This window comes from Delphinapterus leucas, chromosome 15 (assembly GCF_059928025.1).
Source record: "Delphinapterus leucas isolate spDelLeu-1000000601 "Yukka" chromosome 15, BTC_Dleu_Yukka2, whole genome shotgun sequence".
In the NCBI taxonomy this organism is placed as follows: domain Eukaryota; kingdom Metazoa; phylum Chordata; class Mammalia; order Artiodactyla; family Monodontidae; genus Delphinapterus; species Delphinapterus leucas.
In genome coordinates this window covers 9,806,686-9,833,637 of record NC_143143.1, presented here as the reverse complement: position 1 = coordinate 9,833,637, position 26,952 = coordinate 9,806,686, and the positions used below count along the sequence as shown (strand labels likewise).

Genomic DNA, 26,952 nt, shown 5'->3' with positions numbered 1-26,952 from the left:
CTTTGCAAATATTTTCTCCCATTCTGAGGGTTGTCTTTTCGTCTTGTTTATGGTTTCCTTTGCTGTGCAAAAGCTTTTAAGTTTCATTAGGTCCCATTTGTTTATTTTTGTTTTTATTTCCATTTCTCTAGAAGGTGGGTCAAAAAGGATCTTGCTGTGATTTATGCCATAGAGTGTTCTGCCTATGTCTTCCTCTAAGAGTTTTATAGTGTTTGGCCTTACATTTAGGTCTTTAATCCATTTTGAGTTTATTTTTGTGTATGGTGTTAGGGAGTGTTCTAATTTCATTCTTTTACATGTAGCTGTCCAGTTTCCCAGTGCCACTTACTGAAGAGGCTGTCTTTTCTCCATTGTATATTCTTGCCTCCTTTATCAAAGATAAGGTGACCATATGTGCATGGGTTTATCTCTGGGCTTTCTATCCTGTTCCATTGATCTATATTTCTGTTTTTGTGCCAGTACCATACTGTCTTGATTACTGTAGCTTTGTAGAATAGTCTGGAGTCCGGGAGCCTGATTCCTCCAGCTCCATTTTTCTTTCTCAAGATTGCTTTGGTTATTTGGGGTCTTTTGTGTTTCCATACAAATTGTGAAATTTTTTGTTCTAGTTCTGTGAAAAATGCCATTGGTAGTTTGATAGGGATTGCATTGAATCTGTAGATTGCTTTGGGTAGTATAGTCGTTTTCACAATGTTGATTCTTCCAATCCAGGAACATGGTATATCTTTCCATCTGTTTGTATTATCATTAATTTCTTTCATCAGTGTCTTATAGTTTTCTGCATACAGGTCTTTTGTCTCCTTAGGTAGGTTCATTCCTAGGTATTTTATTCTTTTTGTTGCAGTGGTAAATGGGAGTGTTTCCTTAATTTCTCTTTCTGATTTTTCATCATTAGTGTAGGGGAATGCAAGAGATTTCTGTTCATTAATTTTGTATCCTGCTACTCTACCAAATTCATTGATTAGCTCTAGTAGTTTTCTGGTAGCATCTTTAGGATTCTCTATGCATAGTATTGTCATCTGCAAACAGTGACAGTTTTACTTCTTCTTTTCCAATTTGGATTCCTTTTATTTCTCTGACTGTTGTAGCTAAAACTTCCAAAACTGTGTAGAATGATAGTGGTGAGAGTGGGCAACCTTGTCTTGTTCCTGACCTTAGAGGAAATGGTTTCAGTTTTTCACCATTGAGAATGATGTTGGCTGTGGGTTTGTCATATATGGCCTTTATTATGTTGAGGTAGGTTCCCTCTATGCCTACTTTCTGGAGAGTTTTGATCATAAATCGGTGTTGAGTTTTGTCAGAAGCTTTTTCTTCATCTATTGAGATTATCTTTTTTTTTTTTTTTTTTTTGCGGTACGCGGGCCTCTCCCTGTTGTGGCCTCTCCCGCTGCGGAGCACAGGCTCCAGATGCACAGGCTCAGCGGCCATCGCTCACGGGCCCAGCCGCTACACAGCATGTGGGATCTTCCCAGACCGGGGCACGAACCCATGTCCCCTGCATCGGCAGGCGGACTCTCAACCACTGCGCCACCAGGGAAGCCCCTATCATATGGTTTTTCTCTTTCAGTTTGTTAATATGCTGTATCACATTGATTGATTTGCGTATATTGAAGAATCCTTGCATTCCTGGGATAAACCCCACTTGATCATGGTGTATGGTCCTTTTAATGTGCTGTTGGATTCTGTTTGCTCGTATTTTTTTTTTTTTTTAATATTGACATATGTCGTGAATTTTTAAATTTATTTATTTATGGCTGTGTTGGGTCCTCGTTTCTGTGCGAGGGCTCTCTCTAGTTGTGGCAAGCGGGGGCCACTCTTCATCGCGGTGCGCGGGCCTCTCACTCTCGCGGCCTCTCTTGTTGTGGAGTACAGGCTCCAGAGGTGCAGGCTCAGTAATTGTGGCTCACGGGCCCAGTTGCTCCGCGGCATGTGGGATCTTCCCAGACCAGGGCTCGAACCCGTGTCCCCTGCACTGGCAGGCAGATTCTCAACCACTGCGCCACCAGGGAAGCCCTGTTTGCTTGTATTCTGTTGAGGATTTTTGCATCTATGTTCATCAGTGATATTGGCCCGTAGTTTTCTTTCTTTGTGACATCTTTGTCTGGTTTTGGTATCAGGGTGATGGTGGCCTCGTAGAATGAGTTTGGGAGTGTTCCTCCCTCTGCTGTATTTTGGAAGAGTTTGAGAAGGATGGGTGTTAGCTCTTCTCTAAATGGTTGATAGACTTCGCCTGTGAAGCCATCCCCCCAGTGCATTTTGCATAGGGCTATGCGTGGATGGGTCTGTTTTGTGATTTGAAACTGCAGTTATTGGTGGAGAAAGGTCTGGCCCTCCCTTTTCATGAAATTAATTTTTCTGGTCTATATCGGTAGCATTCTGATTATTTTTTAATTTCTAAAGGGATATAAGAACCATGTAAACCAAATCTCTAAAGAAATGTATTGCTTAGCTTTAGAGGAGATGGTTCATGATCAAATCACTGCAGAGCTGATTTTTGAAACTGTCAGTAACAACCTCACCTTAGCTCCTGGAGTTACACCAGTTAAGGGAGCGCTCTGCTTTCTTGGAGGAAGGCTGTGGCTGCTTTATTCTGACGTGTATCTGAATTCACAGCTTTTGGTACTTCTCCAAAGAGAAAAATCTATGAAAGGAAACTTCTAGTGTAGTTTGCATATTAATTGCTTTTAGATAAGAATTCCATTGTGGTTTTTTTGTTTTGTTTTGTTTTGTTTTATTTATTTTTTGGCCGCACAGCGTGGCACGTGGGATCCTAGTTCCCCGACCAGGGATCGAACCCAGGCCCCCCGCATTGGAAGTGCAGAGTCCTAACCACTGGACCACCAGGGAAGTCCCAAGAACTCCCGTTTCGAATTGGTCTTTCTCTTGTCTGTGCTGTTAAGCCAAATATGTAAATAAGGTTCTGTCATGAATCTTCCTGATTCCAGATAAATTGAAATGAGCTCTTAGGAAAGCCGTTCTTTGAAACGTCTCATCCATTGGATAGATGTTGAACACAGTATTTTATGTGCACAGCATCTCCTCTACCCAAGGCACAGTGGAGGCTACAGACCTGTATGAGGCTCTGTCCCTGCCCATCAGGGGCTCACACAAGGCGGGGGGTGCATCCCAAAGCCAGCAAGCCCTGAGCCATCTCAGGTCCTCCCTTTTCTGCTCACCACCACAGCCAGCCCCTCACCAGAATCAGATCCAAGGTCATCCCACCTCCCCAGTGTCTTGAGCCCCTACCCCTCCTTCCCTCACTCTAGGTCTGGCCTCAGTTTCTCCCCTTCACTGGTGCAGTGTCCCTGCAGCTTCTCTGCACCTGAGTCACCAGCTGGCTGCCGGGGTCTTCTCAGCACAGGTCTGACCCTGCCACTCCCCCACTGAGCCCTTCAGTGGTCCCTCATTGCCCACACAGCCACGCCCGCCCCCATCCTAGCACACAGGAGCCCATTACCCACAGCCTCATCTCCTTCTACCCTGTGTGATGCAGCTGCACAGTGCCTCACGGTTCCCCAAAGCCCCTGTGCCCTTTCATCACTCTTGCCTTTGAATGTGCTGTTCCTTTCGCCTTTCCAGCCTGGAAAGCTCGTCCCTAAAGGCCCAGCTCAGAACTCACCTCCACTGAGCTGATCGCTCTCTGGCTGGGCTCCTGGAGCCGTTCCTACAAACCTCTTCCATGGCCCTGTCCCAGGGTGTGGGAACGTCCCTGTTGATGCTCACTCCTCTACCCCGGCAAACCTAAGCTCTGAGGGGCCGGGGACTGGTCGTGGTGTTCGTCCACTGCATCCCTGGGGGAGGTAACTGGTTTCTTTAATGCAAATAAACGAACAGGAACATGTTCCTTGAAAGTGTATGTGAGAGCAAAGGAGGGGCGGTCACTTCAGTCTGGGGTGGTCTGGGCCGGCTCCACGAGGAGGAGGGTGGGAGAAGAGCTTTTTCAATGACGGTTGTGATTTAAGTGGGGAGAAGCTGGGAAAGGACATCCTGGGTGGGAAGAGCTGCCAGGAGAGTACAGGTCGATTTTTCCATGGGAGGCACGCGGGCTTAGGAGAGGAGAGACGGGTGAGGTTTGCGGAAGATTTTATGTAGGAGGGTCAGAGGTGGTCTGTACTGTGACCTTGGTGGGCAGTTGAAGGGTCTGCCTGGGCAGGCAGAGGTGATGACGGGTCAACACATTTTGAGGAAAGCCAGTGGGGCAGCAGAGCACGATGGATCAGAGACCCACTCGGGGCGCGGAGATCATGGAGATGCTGTTGTCATGGTCTGAACTGAAGGTCAGGGATAGCACCCAGAATCCGGCATTCGTCCATCTGGTGGTTCTCATGTGCATCAGAATCTCCCGTGGAAGCTTAAAGAAGCCACGCAGGTGCCCTGTTCTCACCCCAGACTGGCTGGGTCGTGACCTGCCCAGAAGGGCCCAGACGTGCCTCATACCCGGTGGTTCAGGAGTCTACCTGCGCGTGCACTGACTCTCCTGTGGGCTGTGGCACGTGGCTGTCTCTATCCTGGAGGATCTTTCCCCCTTCTGGAAGCCCTGGCCAGCCAAGGTCAGCCTGGGCAGTCCTAGCTGAGGCCACTATTGGTTGATATTTTGAAATTGAGCCCTGTTGGCCAAGTCTCTCTTGAGCACTGCTGGGCAGGGGTTGTGGTGCCAGCATGGCCGGGCCACGTGGCTCTTGCGGCTGCTTCCGAGTAACTGAAGGACCGACGGGGTCACGCCGTGCTTTGCTGGGGAGCCTGACTCTCTTCCTGTCTCGTGCAGAGCCCATTCAGTCCCGGTGCGCAGTCCTCCGCTACACCAAGCTGACCGACGCCCAGATTCTTGCCAGGCTGCTTTGTGTCATCGAGAAGGAGAAGGTGCAGTACATGGACGATGGCCTGGAAGCCATCCTCTTCACCGCCCAGGGTGACATGAGGCAGGTGCGTGCGCCACCGCTTGGGCGCCGGCCTCCCGGGCTTGCTGCACCCCTCGTCTGGGGGGAGAGGGGGGCGACTGCTGCCTGGGGATGAGTGTAGCCAGACTGGGGAACGTTGACCCGATACACTGGTGGGGCCTCGGGCCAGTGGGGAGCAGGCCTGCAAGTAGGGGGGTAAGTTCGGATCCCAAGACGGGAGGTGGGGCGGGCAGAGACTGAAGATCACCCTGGCCTTGTTTCTGTTCCTCGACAGGCATTGAACAACTTGCAGTCCACTTTCTCGGGATTCGGCTTCATCAACAGTGAGAATGTGTTCAAGGTAAAAGCTGGCGTGGGCATCACAGTCGACAGAGCATCGTGTACCTGCCGGGGCCAGCAGAGGAGGGCGGGTGGGCGGTGCTGGGAGGAGGGGCACAGGCTCGCCCCTGCGGAGAGCAGGAGGGGCTTGGCTGTGGTGTGGTGTGGGTGGCGGACGTGCCCCGCTGCTGCGGCAGGCCCGGGGCTTCCACGTGTGTCCTGTTGGGCCCTCACACATCCCTGCTCACAGACGTTCTCATCATTTTGGGGCTGAGGAAGCAGGCCCGAGATCACGCTGAGGCTGGGGGCCCTGTCCAGGGCAAGCCTGCTCCTATTCCAGGTGGGAGATTGGCCCCCAAAGACCTCCCAGTTCTTAAGTGGGTTCAGAGAGTCCACTGGGCAGGTCATCTTCCCAGTGATGTAAGACAGGTGACTCGTGGCTTTGAAGCTGCCCCTTGCGTGTACATTCCTCATTGGCTCCTGTGAATTCACCTTGTGTGAGAAATCTGTAATGATGATGTCAGAGGCTTTCCCTCACCGCACTTGGTCGACACCGAACTCTGTTTGGTGACGACTCTGGTGGTGAGAGAGGCATTCCCAAACCTGGTTCTGTTTGCTGGAGAATTCCATGTAAACAGCAAGTGAAGATGGTGGGTATCTAGGTTGCCCAGACGTGGGTCTGCCAGGGCTCCTCCTCGGATGGCCCCCCTCAGCCCCAGACCGGCCTCTCTCTTCTGTTTGGTCAGGTCTGTGACGAGCCCCACCCCTTGCTGGTGAAGGAGATGATCCAGCACTGTGTGAGCGCCAGTATCGATGAGGCCTACAAGGTGGGTCTCCTCCCCCTTTCCTGACGCTGGGGGGGAACCTCTCGCTTCTTGAGCCAGGCAGAGAGGGCGCTCCCTGTGCTGGGGACTTTGCTCCATCTCATTCTTAACTGATGCTGGGAGTTGGGTACCCTCTACAGGTGAGAAAACTGGCTCAGAGGCTAAACTCGTTGCTCTAAATCACACTGCTTGAAAGTAATAGACCTGGAATTCAAAGTCATGCCTTTCTACTCGAATTATATTCTCTGCAAGAGGAATTTGTCCTCCTAGGACATGAGGAAAGAACAGCCCAATTCCTTGCTTTGTAGAGAAAAGCCATCTTTCTCTTTGTGGAGGGGAGCCGTCCCCCTCTATCTTCCTGAAGAGGCTGGGAATGGGCATCCTGGGACCCAGAGCCTGGTCCTATGAGCAGATTCCAGTGGGCATCGTTGGGGTGTCGGTGACCCTCAAGTCCACATGGGGGGCACTGATGTGATCTGAGGCCATTGCTCTGATTGCAGCCGGTTTCCCTCCCCATGCTGCCAACAAACTAAGCTACAAGCTGAGTGGGTTTAGGGCAGAGCTCGACCTCTCGTGAAACTGGCGTGCAAGGCAGGGAGACCCAGGCACGTGGCCTGAAGGACGCAGTCAGATTTATGGATACGGGGCTAACCCCACCCCCTGCATTTGCCCCAGGGAGCCAAGGACTCCAGGCCCCGCAGTGGGGGTGGGGTGAGCGTTGGAACTGGGGCCTGGGGTTGAGAAGGCAGGAGGCTGAAACCACTGCGGTCATCTCTGCCCTGGCCAGGATTTGTTCAGGCCTAATCGTCCCGGGGGTGTTCATTAATAAGAGTGGCAGCCTAGAGAGCGTAGCAGACGCTCTGGGGTGCTTACTGGGACGATTAAAAAGTCTTTTTAAGAGCCTTGGATAAAGACGTTACAGGGTATGGTGGTAGACCGTCTTGCAGTATGGTTTAAAACATTTGCAATACTATCTCTGCCTGCTGGGAAGATCGATCACCCCACATGACCTAAAGGGTGCGGCCCACCAGCAGGGCCGCTGCGTTGGGCCGATTCTTAGAAGCACTCGTGCTGTCTCAGATGGCCTGTCTGCTCCCAGCTGTGTGACGGGCCTGAGACTGGTGTGGGTTTGACCTCACTTCCCCCAGTATCCTTGTTCACACAGTTACGCGGCCTCCGTGTGTTTTCTTTTGTCTAGATCCTCGCTCACCTGTGGCATCTTGGCTATTCCCCAGAAGACATCATTGGCAACATTTTTCGAGTGTGTAAAACCTTCCAAATGGCAGAATACTTGAAACTGGAGTTTATTAAGGTTAGTGAGAGTAGCGCAATGCTTCTCTCGTCAAGAATGTGGGCCACGCTGAGGTTTTGTTTTACTCACAGGCCAGGTGCCTGGAAGATGCTCAGTCAATGGCCGGTCATCCTGGGGGCTGGGGGTTTGTTTAAGTCAGTCCTGCCAGGCAGTGACCTAGTGTTCCTTGGAATGACTCTCTTTATGAGAGAGGTATTTATTTGTTTGTTGTTTAAGTGAGATTAATTGAGGTGTAATTTAAATAGAGTAAAATTCAGCCTCTTGGGTGCATTCTGTTGACAAAAGCATTCAGTCTTGTAAACACCACTACAGTCAAGATATGAACAGCTCTGTAATCTCCCCAAATGTATGGGCTGCTTTGTAGTCAGCTTGTCCCCCCTAGCACCTGGAAACCACTGATCTCTTTTCTGTTTGGGGGACAGAATTTTCCAGAAAGCCATACAAGTGGAATCAAGCAGAACGTAACCTTTTATGTCTGGCTTCTCTCACTTCACTTAATGCATTTTGGATTTGTTCACCTTGTTGCCTATGTCAGTGGGTCCTTCCTTTTCATTGCTGAGTCGTGTTCCCTTGTGTGGGCATCCCACTGTTGTTCACCAGTTGAAGGACACTTGAGTTTCCAGATTTTGGTGACAATGAATAGAACCACTATAAACATTTGTGTACATGAACTGGTGTGAACATGAACCCCAGTTTTCATTTCTCTTGGGTAATTTCCCAGGAGTGAGATTCCTTGGTTGAATGGTAATCGAAGGGCTAACTTTATAGGAAACTTCCAAACTTTTCCAAAGTGGCTATAGAATTTTGCCTTTGTATCAGCAATATGTGAGCATTCCAGATGATCCCCCTTCTGGTCAGCACTTGGAATGCTCAGTTGGTCTTTTTTAATCCCTTCTAATAGGTGTATAGTAGTATCTCATTTTGGCTTTAATTTGCATTTCCCAATAACTGATGATGTCGAGTACTTTTTCATGTGCTTATTTGACATCCATGATCTTCTTTGAGGAAGTGTCTAAGTCTACCCTTTTTTTTTTTTTTTTTTTTTGTGGTACACGGGCCTCTCACTGTTGTGGTCTTTCCCGTTGCGGAGCACAGGCTCCGGACGCGCAGGCTCAGCGGCCATGGCTCACGGGCCCAGCTGCTCCGTGGCATGTGGGATCTTCCCGGACCCGGGCACGAACCCATGTCCCCTGCATCGGCAGGCGGACTCTCAACCACTGCGCCACCAGGGAAGCCCTACCCATTTTTAAATTGGGTTGTTTGTGTTCTTATTACTGCGTTTTGAGAGTTCTTTATATATTCCGGTTGCAAGTCCTCTGTCAGATATGTGTGTTACAAATGTTTTTTCCCAGTCTGGCTTTTTTTTTCTTTTTCATTTTCTTAGCAGTACCTGTCAAAGAAATATCAGCAACCTTTTAGGAAATAAATTGAACTCCTCAGAGTTCATTTTCCAGCTGGAGTTTGAGTTCACTGCATCAATTTTGAGCAAACCGTTCATTTAGATGTTCAGATTTTAAAAACTAAACTTCTTCCCTCACTTATTAACCAGATTTAAATTTGATTTTTTTTTTTTCAGGAAATTGGATACACTCATATGAAAATAGCGGAAGGTGTGAACTCCCTTCTGCAGATGGCAGGGCTCCTGGCCAGGCTGTGTCAGAAGACAATGGCCCCGGTGGCCAGTTAGAGCAGAGAACTCATTCGCTGGGTTATGAGTCCTCGTCACTGAGAGGCAGGAGTCATAGCCTTCTGATTTGGAAAAAGTGCTGCCTTGGATGGCCCTGGAGTGCATCTTCCTTGCCGTCACCTTCCAGTACGTCTCCCCTGCTCCTGGAGCGTTTACCCTCAGCCTCAGACTCGTGGTGGGGTGACAGCATGGAAAGGCCCCAGAGACCCTCCAGGGCCCAGTACCTGATCTGTGCACGTGTTGGCATTTTAGTAATAAAACCGTACAGCTTTGTCAGCAGAAAGGTGGCAGTGCAAGGCCACAAGGAAAGCTGGCTTCCCGTCTCTGTGTATACGCCCCTAGCGTCCTACAGGTAGAAAGGTGATTTCGATAATAGACTGGACAGGCTAATCTCAATCTTTCTAGAAGCCTAGAGGACAGTCCCACAGGGTGAGGCAGGGTTTGTTGTAATTTATCAGCTTCTCAGAACAGCCCAGGGTCCTAAGCCCTTCAGAAAGGACTTGGCAAGAATCACAGAGGAGAATGGTACAGACAGGCATAGGGGACCCTCCCACCAGGTCGCCTTTTCTGTGCAAACGGGTGTACTCATTTGCTTTAGAATTTCCCAGTGAATTTTGCATTAATTTGTGGAATTGCTTTTTCTTTTTTGGCAAGGTGTTATTTTTTTCCATGTTTAAAAATTATGAAAAATATCAATTGTACGTAAAACAGAGAATGATACAGTGAACTTCCACATACTCATCATCCATCTTAGCAATCTTAACAACACGTGGCCAGTCTTGTTTCCTCTGTGCCCTACACCAGCACCAGCATCCTACCCCACTCCCAGATTGTTCTGGAGCAAATCCCAGGCAGGGTTAGACACGTGTCCAGACCACGTGGTTGAACGGATACAGGAAAGGCTCCAAGGTCACTGGTTCTTTGCGGTTAGGGTTTTGATTAAGAGGGGGGAAAAAAATTAAGGTCCTCAGAAACTGCAGGGTGAAGTTTTACAAAAATACTTTGGCATACCTTCTCAATTTTTTTTTTTGGTTTTGTTTTTTGGCACACGGCTTGCGGGATCTTAGTTCCCCAACCAGGGATCTAACCCAGGCCCCTGCAGTGAACGCACCGAGTCCTAACCACTGGACCACCAGGGGAATTCCCTACCTTCTCAATCTTATTTTTTGTCTGGAGCCTTGGGATCCTTATGAGGTGAAGGGATGCTCGTGCCCATTGTGCAAAGTGAGACCCCAGCTTCCCACACTCAGCGACAGCGGGGCAGGACCCCCTCCCGCTGGAGCCTCACTGCAGCCCCACCACACCTGTGCTCAGGCCTAAGCTGTCCTCTCCACGTCGTGAGGCCAGGACTGTGGGGTGTGAAGAGACAAGTGGCCAACAGCTGTGTTCTAGATGGTTTTTCTTCTAATTTCCTAACTTGCAGCATTAATTTCGTCTCATAGAATCGGTGCAGCATCTGGAAAGAGGGTTGGACTCAGGGACCAAGTTCTTGTCCCCAGCCTTCTCTCTCTCGAGGCCTCAGGGTCCCTTTCTTTGAAACAAGAAGCCTGACTTTCATTGCCTTAGAAGGTTCTACGTGAAGCAGGGAAAGCAGACGGGAGAATCACTGCCCTTGAACTGGAACGGTTTCTTGAGATGTTTCGGTTGGAGGAGGCATTTTGTTTCCCTGACTCTGGCTTCTCTGACTCAGAAGGTCCCTTGGACCCCGTCCTTCCCATGAGACGGTCCTGTTTCTGCCCAATCCGCTGAGGCTCCAGGCCACTGCACTGCACCTGCCCCCTCCCCAGAACCACGACGTGCTCTGTCCACAGCAGACACTCCTGCTGAAGGGTCGTGAAGGTGGCTGTGGCCTCATCTCTGATTCGGTCAACGGAGGGCCAAAGAAAGGAGCGCCAAGGCTCCCCGTAACTCTGCTGAAGTTAAGTACGTGTAATGCTTACAGGAGACAAGATGGACACAACCTCTACTCTGAAACGCAGAATATTAAATAAAACTCCACCTACATAACTTAACTGTACAAGCTTTTCCATCATGCACAAGGGTCCCAGCAACCAACATTAGTAAGCAATTTGGGATCAAAACCCAAAGCAAAAAAGGACACGAACACCCATGTAGTATGATGTTTTAAATGCGGTTAAGGGGATGCGACTGCCCTGAGTCCTGGGCATCTGACCACAGCGGGAGCTGCCCTCGGCCCCAGGCTCCTGCCTTGCCCGTGGGAGCCAGTCAGAGGGCGGCTCCATGCGTAACTGTCCTTTCCCGGGCTGGGTACCCCGTGGCCGGCTGGCTGGTCCTCAGGGTGCATTGGTGCCCCTCCCAGGAGTAGCCGTAGGGGGTCTAGAAGTTGAGCAGCTCTGGAGAAGGGACCCTGGGGAGGCAATATATGGTTCCCTGGCTCCTTCAATGAAAAGGAAAAGTATTTGTTAAAGAGGGAAAGGTTTGCCTGGCCTGACGCTTTGTCCCCTCAGCCCCGGACCAGCCGGCACGGGTCGGGGAGGATGCACATTGGTCAGAGTCCAGTGAGCAGAGAACCCGCCGTCAAGCAGCCTTAAGCATGTTTCTTACTCCAGGAGCGTCTGTTTTTTATTTGAAATCCTGACTGCTCGGTTCTGGCCCGAGGCCCGAGTTATTCTGACGTGCCTTGGGTGCAGGAACACCCTCTGCACAGCAGCTGGCGGCTTTCCCCCGCACGTGTCCTGGGACCAGTACCATTAAGCTGCGTCCTCTCCCCTCGAACCCAGAAGGGACCTGAAAGGGGTACCGGGCCCTAACTCCACTCCGCCTTCCCCCTTGCCTGGCGGCCCTTCCACCTGCTAGAATATAGGGATTGGGCCTCTGCAGTCTTGTCGGGCTGCTGTGGGCCCCAGCCCGTGGAGTTCAGTCCCTTCTGTGTGCGGGGTCCCGGGTGTGAATTCCAGCCAGCTGTAGCCGACCCAGACTCGAACCTCCCGTATCGTTTGTCAGCGTACAACATACTCTTAGTTTCTTTCGTCTGAAGAACCTGCACAGCCTCTCCACTCCTGCCTGTCCCTGAATCCAGGCGCAGATCTCTAACTGCCCATTTCATACATCCTCCTGCACGGCATCTCCAACTTAACAGGCCCAGAAATAAACCGGCCTTGCCCACAAAACCCGCCCCGCCTGTAGCCTCCCTGATCTCAGTTGCTGGCAGCGATGCCCTCTCATTACTCAGGCAAACGCCTGCAGGCCTCCTTGAGTCCTCGCTCTACCGGGCAGCCGACACGCCGCGCATCAGTGAGCCCCATCGCTCCACAAACACTCGCTGGATTCCTGCCTGAGGCCACCGGTCTCCCTGCCTCCACCGCGTCCCCTGTATTCATGTCTCTACGCGGAGGCCAGCGATCCTTTAGAAACAAGTCACTCTTCTGTTCCAGACCTTCGCCTGCCCCATCTCAGGAAAACCCAGGTGCTGGCCCTGCACGCCTCCCGCCGCCGCCCTCCACCTCTGCCGACGCTCCCCCATCACTCTGTCTGCCCACACACATTATCAGATGCAGATTCCTGCCGGGGGTCTTTACCAGTCCCTCTGCCTGGGTGTCCTTCCTGTCCCCAGAGGGGCGAGGAGCGGAGTTCAGAAAGGCTGCGCTGTCTCCCGGCTTGAATCACGGCACCGCCTCTCCCCACCCCACGTTGCTCCCTGCCCCTTCCCACGCCTGCAGTCCTAACGCGCTGCATTTCTCTCCTCTTCCAGCTGGTTATGTTCTCTCTCTCCCACCAGAACGGAAGTTCTAAGTGGACAGGGATTGCGTGTCTTCTGTTCATCACTGTGTCCCCAGCCCCTAAGGCAGGACTTGCCCTGGCAGGGGCCCTCTAGCTACTGGGTGAATGAATGAACCCTGGGCTCTGCCCGCTGGGCTTAAACTGCTGCCCCCGATCCTGCTGCTCGTTCTCAAATGGCCCAGACTGGCCGCCCGCTGAGAGGACTGCCCGTGTCCCCCAGATCGGGACCTGCTCCCCGTGAGGCAGGGCCTGGGCTCCGACATCTGAGCACCTGGGGGACCGTTCCCTCCTCCACTCACTCTAAATGGGACCTCGGGCAGGTGGCTTGTCCACTCTGAGCCTTGGGGGCGGCAAGAGATGGTGTGTGTGAGCGCTTGGCACCATTTCCTCCCGATCCCGCCCCATCCCTAAGTCCAGCTGGTCCTGCTTTCCGTGCAGTGCCTTGTGCGTGTTGTCTACGACACAGGTCCCAGTAGCTCCAGGTTGCAAGCGAGGAAATGGGTCGAGGGAGGTTAAGTCTCTCGCCCAAGGTTGCAGAGGCCCACCCAGAGCCCACCTTCTCACCCCATGACTCACCAGCCTGCCCTACCTGACACCCCCTGGGCCTGAGACTTGGTGTCCGCCGTGGATCTGTCACCTCCCCACACCAGCCACAGGAGCGGGGGGTGGGCAGGGACTGCTCGGGAGGCTCAGCACCCAGGGCGGCATCCCAGCGCCCCGAGGAGCCACCCTGTTTCAGCATCCATGGGTGCTGCCCCACGGTCCCTGCTGTGGCTCCTCCAGCCCCAGCTCTCTGCTTCTCCCTTGGAGTGCAGCCCCTTAGGCCTGTGCGGCCCCCCACCCTGGACCGTACCTTCCTCCAGGGCTTCTCTAGGCTTTGATGGCTGCCACGTCCCCATTCACGTAATCGGGCTCCCCGTCGTCCTCGTCTGGGCTTCCTACCGGGTAGGGAGGTGCTTCCCTCGGGACCGGCTCTGCGACCCGCGGGCAGATGGTCAGAGAGTTCACACGCACATGCCCAGCCCTGTTCCCGCCACCACACCGCCCGCAGGAAAGGCTCCACTGGATGGTGTGTCTGTCCCGTCCTCTCTGGGATTTGCCAGAGGTGTGTCCTGCCGGGAGCAGGGCGAGTGCGATGCCGTGCGTGCAGCTGGATGGGCAGCCGGCCAGGAGGACCCAACCTCAGGAAGCCATGGTGTTGCTGACGGGGGGTCCTGGCACAGTTCGAGCCTCTGCAGCCACTGATGTGCCAGAAGCTTCGCTGTGGAATCAGCTGGACTGGCCGTAGGGGAGCCCACCCGGCCTTATCCTCCCAGGCCAGATCCCCTAAGCTCCCCTCTCTCCCCCTCCCCTCGACTGTCTGTCCCAGGCCTGGCCCCTCTGAGCCTGCTGAAGGTGACCATTTGGAAGCACTGGGGCTCTGGCCGCATACCCACGACTCTCCTGGACTCCCGCCACTGCCGGATGGACGCTGAGTTCTGATAACCCTCAGACTCCTCGTCCCCTGTAGGGAGAACACCGGGAGAGGGGCTGGCAGAGGGGCAGCCACCATGACCAGTCCTTAGGCCAGAGAGGTGCCACATCCACCCCTCCAGAGGGGCAGCCTGTGTCCTCGTGCCGGGCAGGCCCCTCGAGGGAGGGAGGGAGAGAGTCCAGGACTGATGGGGACTCCTCCCGGGACACAGGGTCTGATATTGGTGAACCGTGCAGCGGGGACTTTCAGAGCTCAGCGGGGCAGGCGGGCCTGGCCTAGGAGGCCTGCCTCCCTGCCCTGCTCCGGGGAGGGCAGCCTCACCTGATTCGGTTTTCTTTGGCTCACAGATGAGCACGTTCTCATAGGAATTGGCGTCATCTTCATCTACCAGGGAGAGAGGAGAGGACGCAGGATGCTGGTGGGCCCTGCCCGACAGGCCTGGCCCTTCCTCTCTCCCTCTGCCTCATCAAGCCCCCAGCCCTCTGGGTCCCCCGGGGCCTCGAACATTCTCCTGGACAAGCTTCTTAATGGGCGCTGGCCTGGCTCCAGCAGCCTCCACCCTGGGCTCCTTCTCTGTCTTCCCCTGAATGCCCTGGGTAGGGGAGATTAGGGGGTGTGGGGGGGTGCGATCAGGCCCACGAGGGACAGTCGGAGAAGGGAGGCCCATCTCTATGGGGCAAAGAGGGGCAGGGAGAGCCGCTGGGGGCCCAGGGGACAGGAACCTGCCTAACCCTTCAGGCAGTGGGGTGGGCTGAGGATCCTTTGTCCGGGGGCCTAGGCTGGTTGTGGCATATCAGAGCCTGGTACCCCGGTATTCCCCCCCCACCCCCCAACGGGGAAGCTGAGCTCTAAACGCCACCCCACCCTGCGTCCATCTGTGTCGAAGAGGCTCTGAGAAGTGAGGGCCTCTCCCCAATTTAGAAACGCAGCGGGGAGAAAAGGACCCCCCCCACCTCTCACCCCAGCCTGGCCCAGGCAGGAGCCCAGCCCTGTGCACCTCTCAGCAGGCACTGCCCACCCTCAGTTCTCAGTTTCTGTAGAGCAAAGGTGTTAGGAGCACCTTTGCTCTTAACAAGGGTGCCAGCATCCTCGGAGCCTGGAGGGCTCAGCGTTTGTCAACAAGGCTGACCAGTCCAGGGCCTTCCTTCAAGGTCCCCTGTGTGCCCAACCTTGAGAGGGGCCTGGATGACAAGGGGACCAGCCTGCCCCCTGCCCCTGCCCTCAGCTCCCCTTCTGGCCCCCCTACCCCCTCTTCCCGCCCATCCCTTCCCTCCTTCCCTCCACAGGGCCAGCCTCCCCCAGGTCCCCCTGCCCAGCCTCCTCCAGCCACCTAAACCTAGGCCTGGCCTCCTGCTTTACATCCTCCCGCCACCTCTGGCCCCGCCCTGGGGGTGTGACTTCTGAAGCTGCACTCCCAGGCTACCGCCTCCCTCTCCCCTTCATCGACCTTTGCCTCACCTTCCGGGGGCTTCTGGAACTGCCCACAATCGAAATAGTCCGTGACGAAGGGGTGTCTGGCAAGAAAACATAGACACAGCACCAACTGCTGGGCAGGCCCATGGTCGGGCCGGGAGCTTCCTGAGCAGGCAGCGAGGCCAGGGCTGCTCCGGCCATCACTGCCCCCAGAGCCTGCGGGGGGCCCTGCCAGGGTCTCCCCCGATCCTCCCACCCTGCTTCCCTGCACCCCTGAGCTGCCCTGGCTCCAGCCACCTCACTGTGTGGCCTTATGCAAGTTACCTCCTGCCCTGGGCCTCAGTTTGCCCAACTGTGAGATGAGGAGACGTCCTGGGGGCCCTTCCTATCTGAGGGTCGGTGGAACTCGTCTCTGACCGGGTGGTGCAGGATGAGGCCCCCCGACGGCCTCCCCAACCCCCAAACAGAGCAGGGCTCCTTCCTGTCCCTGTCCTCAGCACCCCCAAAGCTACGGTCATCTGAGGGAAACAGAGCTACGGAGAGCCTGCCTGGGCCAGCGGGTTCCAGGGCAGGAGGCGTTTCTCACGTAAGGAGGCTGCGGGCAGGGCGGGAAGGGCGGGCAGCGGGGCGAGGGGGTGGCCAGGGCCCGGAGAAGCCCACTCACATGTAGGATGCATCTGATCTGCGTCTACTTCCTGCAGGAGGAGGCGAGAATCAGGCCTGAGCGCGGGCTGTATGCCCCACTGCGGCCCCCTCCTCCATGAAGCCCACCTACCTTTGCTGAAGTTCTGGTACCTGGAGGATGAAGAATCTGGAAGAAAGGCCAGGCCTGTTGGGTTGGCTCAATGCTGGTTCCCCAGCCCCCGCCCCCTCCCAGCTGTGACCACCGGAGGAAGAAGCCTAGGTGTTTCCAATCTTCACGCCCTCACACCTGCTCTCCGTCCCCTCCCCCTGCTGGGCCAGCCCCGTCAGGCCTCCCAGCCCAGCTCACAGCGTCTCTCCTCTGGGAAGGCTTCCTGCTCAGTACCTGTCCCACCAGGTATTCACCTGTCTCCGTCCCACCTCGCCCCTGCCCCCAACCCTGTGTCCCAGGGCACTCACCCTCGAGGCTGGGGGAGAACTGCAGCAGCTTGTCCTTCCTGCACGGGAGTGGGGCAGAGGCTGAGGAGGGGCTTGGGAGAAGGCTCCGGGTTTCCTGGGGGTCTGGAGGCCACAATCCCACAGCCCCCCGGTAGGGCCCTCAGAATCAGAACTGGGGCTCTGAGGTCCGAGGAAGTAGCAAGGTCGTGGCCTGGGCCCAGCCAGGTGGGGACCCTGGGGCCCACCTCATTGCCTCCCGTGGGGCTGGGATAGGGGCTCCTTCCTACCTTGCTGATGCCGCGTTGGAGGCCGTGTCCACCAGGGGCCCTGGCCAGGCCTCCCTGACCACTGCAAAGGTTGACGGGGTGTTGGCTGGGCCCCCCAGGCCAGCTGCCCAGCACAGGCCCCTCACCCCATCACCCCACTAGATCAGGCCTGGCCACAGCCTCAGAACAATGGGGACGAAAGGGACTTTGATGTGGACGCTCCCAATCCCGAGCCCAGCCCTGGACCCTTCTGTTTGGGGACTCACGGGTATAGGTCCGGGCCACTGCAAAGTTCTGCTGATTCTCTTGCCTGGAAACACATGGAGCTGTGCTGAGACAGGGCCTGGCCTCCCACAGCCCCAGGGACAGAGGGGCATGACAGACGGACAGGGAGGGACAGACCAGGGCAAGAATGAGGAGGGGCTACCAGCCCCCCAGGACTCAGATCCAGGGCTTCCTGATGCACCCCTTCTCTAGAGTGCTTCCCTGCCTGCCCACCGCGTGCCCACACTTCTCACATGGCCCTGTGCTGGAGCCAGCTGCCAGCCAGACATATGCCCCCACAGAGCCTCCCCAGGACCCCTGGAGATGCCCAGGAGAGTCTGTGGGCAGGGCTGGGGCAGCTGCTCAGGGACCTGGCAGTGACGTCAGCCAGGAGCAACAAAGAGACTGCTCCCACCACCTGCCATCCCAGGAGTGTTTAACATTCCTAAGAGAGCACGGTCCTCTTAGGCTGTTCACACACGCCATTTACTCCCCAGTAACTGGTGAGGCAACTTCAAGGCTTAGCAGACACAGCCAGGTATCTAACCATCACCTTCTTCCTTTGAAACAGAACGCTGATTTTTATTTAGACAGCCACATACCCATCCAAAGGACTGTATTTCCCAATAAATGGGACTACATCAAACTAGAAACCTTCTGCTCAACAAAGGAAATCATCGACAAAACAAAAAGACAACGTACCGATTGGGAGAAGGTATTTGCAAATAATATATCCAATACGGGGTTAATACCCCTTATAATATAATATATAATTAACTCAACAACAAAAAAACAACCTGATTAAAAAATGGGCAGAGGAACTGAATAGACACTTTTCCAAAGAAGACATACGGATGGCCAACAGACACATGAAAAGCTGCTCACCATCACTAATTATGAGGGAAATAAATGCAAATCAGAACCGTGATGAAGTAACACCTCACACCTGTTAGAATGACTATTATCAAAAAGACAAGAAATAACAAGGGTTGGCAAGGATGTGGAGAAAAGGAAACCCTTGGGCACTGTTGAGGGGAATGTAAATTGGTGCAGCCACTATAAACACAGTATAGAGATTCCTCAAAAAACTAAGAATAGAGCTACCATATGAGCCAGCAATCCCACTCCTGGGTATTTATCTAAAGAATACAAAATAACTAACTTGAAAAGATATATGCACCCGTATGTTCATTGCAGCACTATTTACAATTGTCAAGACAGGGAAACAACCTAAGTGCCCATCAACAGATGAATGGATAAAGAGGATGTGGTATATATACACACTGGAATACGATTCAGCCATAAAAAAGATGAAACCTTGCCATTTGTGACAACATGGATGGACCTTGAGGGAATTATGCTAAGTAAAATAAGTCAAACAGAGAAAGAAAAATTCTGTATGATTTCATTCATATGTGGAATATAAAAAAGAAACAAACAAAAAAGCCCAAAATAAATGAACAAACCAAACAAAAACAAACACATAGATACAGAGAACAGAACAGTGGTTACCTGTGGTTACCAGGGGTGGGGAGAGCAAAATGGGTGAAGGGGATCAACTGCATGATGATAGATGGAAACTAAATTTTTGTTGGTGAGCTCGATGTAGGGTATACAGAAGTAGAAATATAATGTCGTACACATGAAACTTGTATAATGTTATAAACCAGTGTTACCTCAATTTTTAATAAAGGCTATATTTCCCAGCCTCCCTTGCATTTATGTGTGACCATATAATTCTGGTTAATGACATGCAAAGCCAAGGTTGTTGGACTTTCAGGAAAACTCCTTTAAGGACGCACTGCTAACTGGGATGCCCCATTTCTGTCCTTCTCCTTCATTCTTACTACTTACTGCCTGGAAGGCAGAGATGAGGGCTGGAGCTCTAGCTGCCACTTTGGACCATGAAATGCCCTTGGGAATGAAAGCCACTGCTAAGGGTAGTGGATCACATTAGCTAATCATTAAACCATTTTGGGTTCCTCCCCTGGACCAGAATGGTGACCTGCCCCAGCCTTCCAGCCTGGGGGGCTGGGGGTCAGAGTGATCTGATTTAGGAATGATGCCCTAAAACCACAGAAGAGAGTCAGGCATGGCTTCCCAGAGGAAATGAAGCAGGAGCTGGGCCTGGCACACACAGGCTGATAGGACTGAACCCAAGTGAGGTGGGGAGAGCCCAAGTCTCCCCTCCCACCTCCTCCCACTTAGGCCTAGTTTTCCCGCCTCCCACGTGAGGAGGTTTAACTTGTGCCTCTGACTATCTTCAGTTCTAAGATTAATCAGGGGCCTGGAGTGGGCAGGGACTAAGGGAGGAGGGGAGAGGGAAGATACTGAGGAACTTGCCCTGGGGCAGGGGTGTGGGTGGGCACTAGGGGAGCCCAGCCCAGCCCTGGTGGAGGTTATGGGCTGGCGAGCCAGAGGACCAAGTGGCCCCAAAAGCCTTGGAAAGTCCAGCCCCGGCCCCAGGAGTGGGCATGGATGGGAAAATTCTATTTTCAAATCTCATTGTGGTTTTTCAGTTGCAAAAGGAAATGAGAGAGGGTGTGTGTGTGAGTTTGTATGTGAGTGCCTGCCCAGGCGTGCAAGCAAGTGCCGTGCGTGTGAGAAGTGCACGCATGAGCGAGTGCTGGAGGAGCCTGTGGGTGCGAGTGGGCATGCAGGCCTGTGCACGTGTGTGCACGCAGGTCTCAGAGCCCTCCACCAGGCACTGTAAGGACACCACTGGCGGCTGCCCTCCTGCCTCGAGTTGTTCTTGGGTCGCCCCCCGATCTGCAGCGCCCAGCACTGCTGACCCTCCCACGGCTCACAGAACGGCCAGCCTGTCCCCAAGGTGCCTGGAACTCCCTCCTGCCCAGGTCCTGCAACTCTGCCTGGGGTCACCCCCACTGCCCTGCTTCCAGCTCTCCCGTGGCTCCCTTTGGCCCTTAGGACAAAGGCCAAGGTCTCTCTCCACAGTCAAGACTCTTCTTCCTCCGCATTCAGCTGATCTCTCTCAAGACATGCTCACAGCGACCACCTCATCCCCAAGACAGTGTCCACCCCGGCCCGACATCGGCAAATGCCCACACCATTCCCTCTCTCTCTGGATGTCCCCTTTCGCCTTCTTTCTCTCTTAAAATCCCTCCCGCCTCCTCCAGGAGGCCTTCCCTGGTCCCCCAAGTTTCACACCCATATCCTCCCCTGAGGTCCTTTAGTGTTTTCCAGGGGAGACTCGGACACAGCGCCCGGTCTCTGTTCCCCTCACTGCCCCGGGAGGGTGGGATTCCTCTGTCGACCTCCAGCACCGGCACAGCACGCTCCCCAGGGCTGGGGTCACCGTGGGGATTTCTGGAGATGCTCCTGGGCTAGCTGGAGAGTGGCATCCCCTCCTCCCCTCCTGTGGCATCCCCAGCCCTCCCCGACCAGGCTGGGGCCGGGTCTGGATAGCCCCTGGGCACCCCCTCGCCCTCCCCTAACTGCTTAGAACCCACTAGAGCCCGGCACGGAGGAGGTGTGAGTGAAGGGTTAGGGGTGGGGTGTGGCGGTGCCCGAGGGGATGCCCACATGGACACCCATGCCCAGGGCACACAGCGTCACTGTGCTGGGGACACTGAGACACTCACAGGCTCCTCTGCTCATAGATTTTCTCGGACCTCTTTGCACCTGCAAGAACAGGACCAGATTAGCAAGCGTCCCGGGGCCGGGTGGGAACTGAGATCCGAGGCCCAACCATTGTGTCTCCCCTGTGCCCTGTGCAGACCTCAGACCGGACGTGCGGGCTAAGCCACCGATCACTGGGGGCCACCTGACACTGGCGGGGGTTGCTCACCATTTATTTAGGAACATGGAGCGTGGAGAAGGCGGACGCAGGCAGCCCAGCCCCCCTCCCCACGCTTGTCCAGCGCAGTCCATCGGCCCCAGACACATGCCCTTGACCCAGCAGAACCGAAGCCCCCAGTGAGCCAGACCCATTGTCTTCAGAGGAGAAACCCAGGCCCCTGGGGTTCACTTCTGCCTCCTGAGGCTTATCTGACTGCCCCTTCCGACTGCAGCCAGGTCTGGGCCTGAGTGGCTCGCTGGGTACACCGCATGCCCCTCCCTCGCACCTGTGACCCCAGCCTTTACCTGCGCGGGGGGAGCAGCGCACACACAGACCGGCCGCCGCCCCCAGCAGCAGCAGCAGTAGGGCCGCCCCCGGCCACAGCAGCTCCGTGTCCGCGCTCATGTCCACTCCTGGCCACTCTTCCTGCAGGGCTGCAACGTAGGGGCACTGTGAGCTGGGGTGGAGGCTGCAGGGCCGCCCCCTCCGGGAACCCCAGGTTTCTGGCCCCCACTGTCCCCTGCCAACCCCACAGCTGAGCCCAGCATCACCTCCCCTGCCTGCTCTGGGACCAGGCAGGGACAGAACCAGCCCTGTTCCCCCATCTGACCCCCAACCTGCACCCCGGGCTCCCAGGGCCATCATCAACTCTTGGTTAAGTGCTGGAAGGTTCTGGAGACCCGCCAGACAGCACCACATGTATGTGCACACTCCCACACATGTCTTCGCTTACCCCCCCAACTGCCCTTTGAGGGAGAGGCTGGAGCCATTTCACAAACAGAAAAACAAAAGCCAGAGATCCCACAGCTGCTAAAGGGAAAAACAGGATTTGAACTCCAGCCTCCAGACCCTAACGCTGGCTCCGCCCACTGCATCCTGTTGCCTCCTGCCAGCCCAGCTTTATTCCCCAACCTCAGAGTCCATGGCCCCTTCTGCCTGGGAGCCCCTGGCAGCCCCCATCGACCCTTGGGTGGTTCTCCACTCCCACCCATGGCCTCTGGGGAAGCTGGGGGTGGGATTTCCATTCCTAAAACACCCATCTGCCCAGATTCCTCCTGCCCTGGGTGACGGAAGGAGGGAGGTCAGGAAGGCTTCCTGGAGGAGGTGGGCCTGAGACCAGGAGGGGAAGAAGGGCGCCTGGGCAGATGGACCTTGGTGGCTGGTGGTGGGATGTGCTGGGAGGTGGGGCTAAAAGGCTGCTTCTTGGTCAGTGGCCGGTCCCAGCCTCGGGGCCCCGCTGTGACGGCCAGGCCTCAGCAAAGCCACAGGCACCCACACAGGGGGGCCTGGTGAGTACAGTCCTCTTGAGGGGCCCTCCAAGGAGAATCGTTACAACTATAAAGAGACTCAGCTCCCCCCTTGCAAATGCCAGTGACAGAGCTGAGGGCAGCCGGGGGTCCTGAGGGGGCGGTGCCCCGTGGTGGGCACGTGGAGCCCACGCTACTGAGTGTCCCCTCGGTGAACACCTGCTCCGCCTGCCGCGGCCCACCTGGGAGGAGGCTTCTCCCTGCTTCCCAGCTGGGGAAAGCAAGGCCTGGGGAGACCTGATCTCTGCGCTGTCCCCCTCCTGCTCCGGGCTCCCCAGAGGCCTGCACTGCACCCAGCCGTCCCCCTCGCCACTCTGAGCTTCCTGATTCCCTGTGGCAAAGATGACAAGGAATCTCCGTGCGGGGCTGAGCCCCAGTCAGGGGCCCGTCATGAAGAAGTCACCTCTCCTTCCCCCAAACTCCAAGTGAGTCAGCGGAAACATGACCATTCCCAAACCTCATGACCCGGCGGCCTCCACACGAGGAGAGAGGATGACCTGATCACCCCAGGAGGTTGTCCGAGGGGATCTACGAGCCTGGGCACTGCCCTCCCAGGCCACATACCCTCCTCCCCCCCCCCCACCTCGTTCTGCCCCGGGGCTGCCTCCCTCCCGGGCCTCCAACCAAGGCCCAAGTCCATCTCAGGCTGGTAAGGTTGGGAGCATCTGGCCTTGAAGCAGGGAAGCCTGCCTGTGCCTCGGGGTCTCTTGGCGTCAGTTTTCTCATCTGTAAGACTGGGATCAACCCAGGCCGTTCCTCAAAGAGTCGTTGGGAGGACAAGCACGTCCAGCCTGGACCACGGTTGGGGCTTCCGGAAGAGAAACTTGCTGAGGGTGTTATTTCCAGCTGGCTGGTCTGGACAGTTCCCTTGGGCTCCCACCCTTGACGTCTTTGTCCTTTGGTCAAGACAGAGACTCTTTCTGCCCCAGAGGAGGTTCAGGCACAGACACATGGGAGGGTTGCACCCATGGGACAATGGTCCAGTACTGGCCACTGCCGGGGTCTGCTTAAGACCCCAGGTTCAAGTCCACACTCTCAGCTTGGCATTCAAGGCCCTGGGACCTGGGCTGCCGACCTCTGCTGCCCTCCCTCCCAGAGGACCCCGACCATCAGAAAGCCCTCTTGCTTCCTGGCCCTGCAGACACTCGGGACGCCCCCAGCCCTGGTCCATCTCCACCGACCTGGCACTGGGTGAGGGAAGGGAGGGGAGCATGAGAACACAAATTCTGCCCCAGCTGTTGAATCCCAGTGTCACCGGCCTTCGGTCACCCCTCCGTTAAACGAGGGAAAGAATGACACTCAACACTCAGGTTGTCATCTGAGGCCCAGCATTGAGAGGATGCCTGTAAGGGGCTAGTGCCGGCCGGTGGGGCATGGTTGGCTGTGACCACTGTGACTTGCCATCATCACGGTCCCTGTGGGATGGGAAGAGACAGCCGCATCCTGTCGGGGCCAGAGCTGGCTGGACGGCCCGCACTGAGCAGTGTGGGTCAACCCTACCTGAAGCCCTCCCTGCTGGGTCCCCCAGACATGCAGGCCTGAGCCCCCCCTCTACTGCACCATGCAGGGCGTCGTGGTGGGACCCTGGGAGGGGCTGGGATCTGAAGGAGAGCAGCGCTGTTGCCCCAGCCCTTCGGTTGTCACAGACGCGGGTAGCATCACCTTGGAGATGCCAGCTCCTTTCTTCCAAGGGAGGAGAGGGAGGCCCAGAGAGGTGAGTATTCTGCCCAAGGTCACACAGCTGACCAGTCACAGAACCAAGATCTACACCCAGGGCAGGCTGACTCCAAGGCCTACACTCCTTTACGTAAATCCTTTCTTATATTATATATATACATATATATATATATATATTTGCTTATATTACATTTTTAAGAATCACGCAATATTTTTTAAAAGAGAGGCTCATTTGAGGAAAACTCTGTGGCTGCCCCCCAGACTGAATCAATCTGTCCTCTCTCCTTGCTTTCCTAACCAGGCCTGAGAACAAGTGGGGCAGGGGAGGGCGGAGGGAGAGGAGCTGGGCCCCTGGCGCAGGCAGGCCCGGCAGCCCCAGGAGGGCCCCAAGGGGGCAGGCAGGGCCGAGTCGGGTGGGGAGGGGAGGGGAGGCCGCCACAGCCCGTGGCCTGCAGGCCAAAATAGCAGAAAGGGAAGTGGGCAGTTTTCATATGAACAAGTTTTGCAACAAGCCGATGGCGGAAAAGCTCTCAGGGCTGGGCTGAGCAACCCTCTGCACCCAGCCTCTCACCCTGAAAGGCCCTTGGCAACCCTCCTGCCCAGCCTCCCAGCCCTCCTCATGTAGTACATGGGGAAACTGAGGCCCACCAGGGCCGAAGGTCAGGCTGCGGGGGTAGGGGTGGACCCAGAGGTCCCCGTCCGACCCCTGGAAAGGCTTATCTGCTGGGCTCTGCTCCGTTTTCCCAAATAACCTTGGCCTTCGGATGAGGCTGACCGAGAGGTCTCTAATGGAGGCTCTTATGCTCAGGCGGCCAGGGTAGGGACCGGGGCAGCCCTTGTTCTGGGCACGGGTGGGGGATGGTGAAGGCCAGGGCCACCCGTAGGCAGAGCAGGGCGCCAAGAGCACCCCAGGTCATTTGTAGAGACGTGGATGCATCTGGAGACTGTCACACAGAGCGAAGTAAGTCAGAAAGAGAAAAACAAATATCGTATATTAACGCATATATGCAGAACCTAGAAAAATGGTACAGGTGAACCAGTCTGCAGGGTAGAAATAGAGACACAGATATACAGAACAAACGTATGGACACCCAGGGGGGAAAGCGGTGGTGGTGGTGGTGGGATGAATTGGGAGATTGGGATTGACATGTATACACTGATGTGGATAAAATGGATAACTAATAAGAACCTGCTGTATAAAAAAATAAATAAAATTAAATTAAAAAAAACAAACAAAGAGCACCCCAGGGCCTACAGTTTCTCAGCCCCCCAGCAGAGAGCTGGTGGCCAGCCTGGGGGCTGGGTGGGGTGGCCGGGACAGCTTCTTCCTCCAGGCCAGGGGCAGGACCTGGCTCTGCTTGTCTGTAGCATCTCTCCCATCCTCCCACAGCCCTGGGGCAGGGTTGTTACAGCCCCGTTCTACAGATGAAGAAAACAAGGCTCACGGGTCTGGGCCTGGGGAGCTGCTGTCCTCAACCCTCACCGGACTCTGGAAGTGATGGAACCCGCCCTGGGGGGCTTCCCAGGGCTGTGCAGGCTGGGCCGGGGAAGGCGGGGCGGGAGAGGGGCCAGAGCCCCAGAATCAGCTGCCCCTCTAGAGCCACAGGGTCTGGGGCGAGGGCTTGCTAGCTGGGGGCGCCAGGACAGGGCTGGGGCCAAGGGAGGGGGTGCCGGGCATCCCGGCTTCTTCCCAGCCCACCCGGCGGGCAGCCAAGCGCTCCTGCTGGGACAGCAGGGCCACTCCCAACCCCGTGGGGTGTCGGGGGGACAGCCTCAGGACCCCTGCCTTGGGGGCCAGGCTCCAGGCACCCCTGGAAAAGGCTTACCTGAGAGCGGGGGGCTCCTCACTGCGGCCACCTCATCCTGAGCCCACACACCTGCCTGATCCGATGTCAATGCCACAGACACTGGCAGGCAGGATGCAAGGCGGCGAGCTTCCTGTCAGCCACTGAATCATCCCTCATACATCCGCTTCTCTGCTGGACAGGCTCTGCTCTTAACAGACAGAGGCAGAGAGACAGACAAACAGAGACAGAGACAGAGAGACAGAGAGACACACACAAACAGGCACAGAGAGAAAAGAAAGACATGGACACACAAACACACACAAAATTCACACTAAATACACACACACAAACACATGTCTCACAAAGAGGAAGAGACACACACTGCGGGACAGGGACAGAGGGAACGAAATGGGGGAGCGCACACAGACATGCATGGGCAGCGAGAGAGTAGGAAGACACGGAGAGACACACTGAAAACACACACACGCACAAAGAAATACACGTCCACAATGAAAACACACACACACACAGATATATGTGCAGGGAGAGAATGAGAAACACAGATACACACACACACACACACACACACACAACACGGGATGTGGGTGGATGGGCACAGACAGACATATATCAGGGCAGACATCACTAACGAATGGGCAGAGACAGAGACAGATGGACAGAGGAGTGGACAGTCCCTGGCAGCAGAGGAAGGGACCAAGCTGAAGGACAGAAGGAAGGACAACCATGACTCCTCTGCCAGGCCTGGGAGCCTCCGCACACCCATTTTCCAGATGAGGCTCACAGAGGCGTGGAGCCAGCCTTGGGCAGGGCGGCTAGAGCTCAGCCCCCACTCCCTCCACCTGCTGCCCTGGTGCCTGGGCCCTTCCCTCAGAGGTGAGGATGGCGCTAGCGAGACGGGTACGCAGCACGCACGCAGCAAAAATGTTCCCCAGTGCCTCCCGTTACTGGCCATTAAATAACTTGCCCAAGGCCGCTGAACTCTTAGTGGCGCCCCACCCGCTACAGACCAGGAAGTCCACAGGGGTCACCCCAACCCCCATCTGTCTGGCATCTCAGAGCCTGGGCTCCCCAGCTCTGGGCCCCT

The 26,952-nt window shown here is 55.4% G+C and overlaps 2 protein-coding genes across 6 annotated transcripts in view; one reads left to right on the top strand and one right to left on the bottom strand.

Annotated features, from left to right (window-relative positions):
• The window catches only part of RFC2 (replication factor C subunit 2), a 22,213-nt gene extending 12,891 nt beyond the window's left edge, over positions 1 to 9,322 (top strand). The window contains exons 7-11 of the mRNA XM_022588091.3: positions 4,766 to 4,923; positions 5,173 to 5,238; positions 5,963 to 6,043; positions 7,239 to 7,352; positions 8,929 to 9,322. Of these exons, the coding sequence (XP_022443799.2) occupies positions 4,766 to 4,923; positions 5,173 to 5,238; positions 5,963 to 6,043; positions 7,239 to 7,352; positions 8,929 to 9,039 (530 nt within the window). The 3' untranslated portion in view covers positions 9,040 to 9,322. The remainder of the gene's footprint in view (positions 1 to 4,765; positions 4,924 to 5,172; positions 5,239 to 5,962; positions 6,044 to 7,238; positions 7,353 to 8,928) is intronic.
• On the bottom strand, positions 9,245 to 26,952 carry LAT2 (linker for activation of T cells family member 2). 5 transcript variants are annotated; one of them, XM_022588094.3, is made up of 13 exons: positions 25,887 to 26,940; positions 21,382 to 21,510; positions 20,880 to 20,919; positions 17,280 to 17,323; positions 17,035 to 17,095; positions 16,769 to 16,839; positions 16,443 to 16,478; positions 16,332 to 16,362; positions 15,713 to 15,768; positions 14,576 to 14,638; positions 14,213 to 14,284; positions 13,634 to 13,754; positions 9,245 to 10,495 (listed from the first exon to the last, which is right to left on the bottom strand). In XM_022588094.3, exons 2-12 carry the CDS (start codon positions 21,479 to 21,481, stop codon positions 13,651 to 13,653), a joined length of 678 nt encoding a protein of 225 aa, XP_022443802.1. In that variant the 5' UTR covers positions 21,482 to 21,510; positions 25,887 to 26,940; the 3' UTR covers positions 9,245 to 10,495; positions 13,634 to 13,650. The 5 variants fall into 5 exon arrangements, with proteins under 5 accessions (XP_022443802.1, XP_022443804.1, XP_022443800.1 ...); XM_022588096.3 differs by lacking the exon at positions 9,245 to 10,495 and adding an exon at positions 11,148 to 11,437 and having other exon boundaries at positions 13,634 to 13,718; positions 25,887 to 26,952; XM_022588092.3 differs by lacking the exon at positions 9,245 to 10,495 and adding an exon at positions 11,148 to 11,437 and having other exon boundaries at positions 25,887 to 26,934.

What these genes read in the sequence shown, in the direction of transcription:
- LAT2 (XM_022588094.3), bottom strand. Translation starts at nt 21,481, where the DNA reads ATGAGCGCGGACACGGAGCTGCTGTGGCCGGGGGCGGCCCTACTGCTG. An exon ending in TCCAACGCGGCATCAGCAAG is followed by an intron (nt 16,840 to 17,034) that starts GTAGGAAGGAGC and finishes CCTTCTCCCAAG; the next exon opens with CCCCTCCTCAGCCTCTGCCC. An exon ending in GTTCCAGAAGCCCCCGGAAG is followed by an intron (nt 14,639 to 15,712) that starts GTGAGGCAAAGG and finishes TCTCCCTGGTAG; the next exon opens with ATGAAGATGACGCCAATTCC.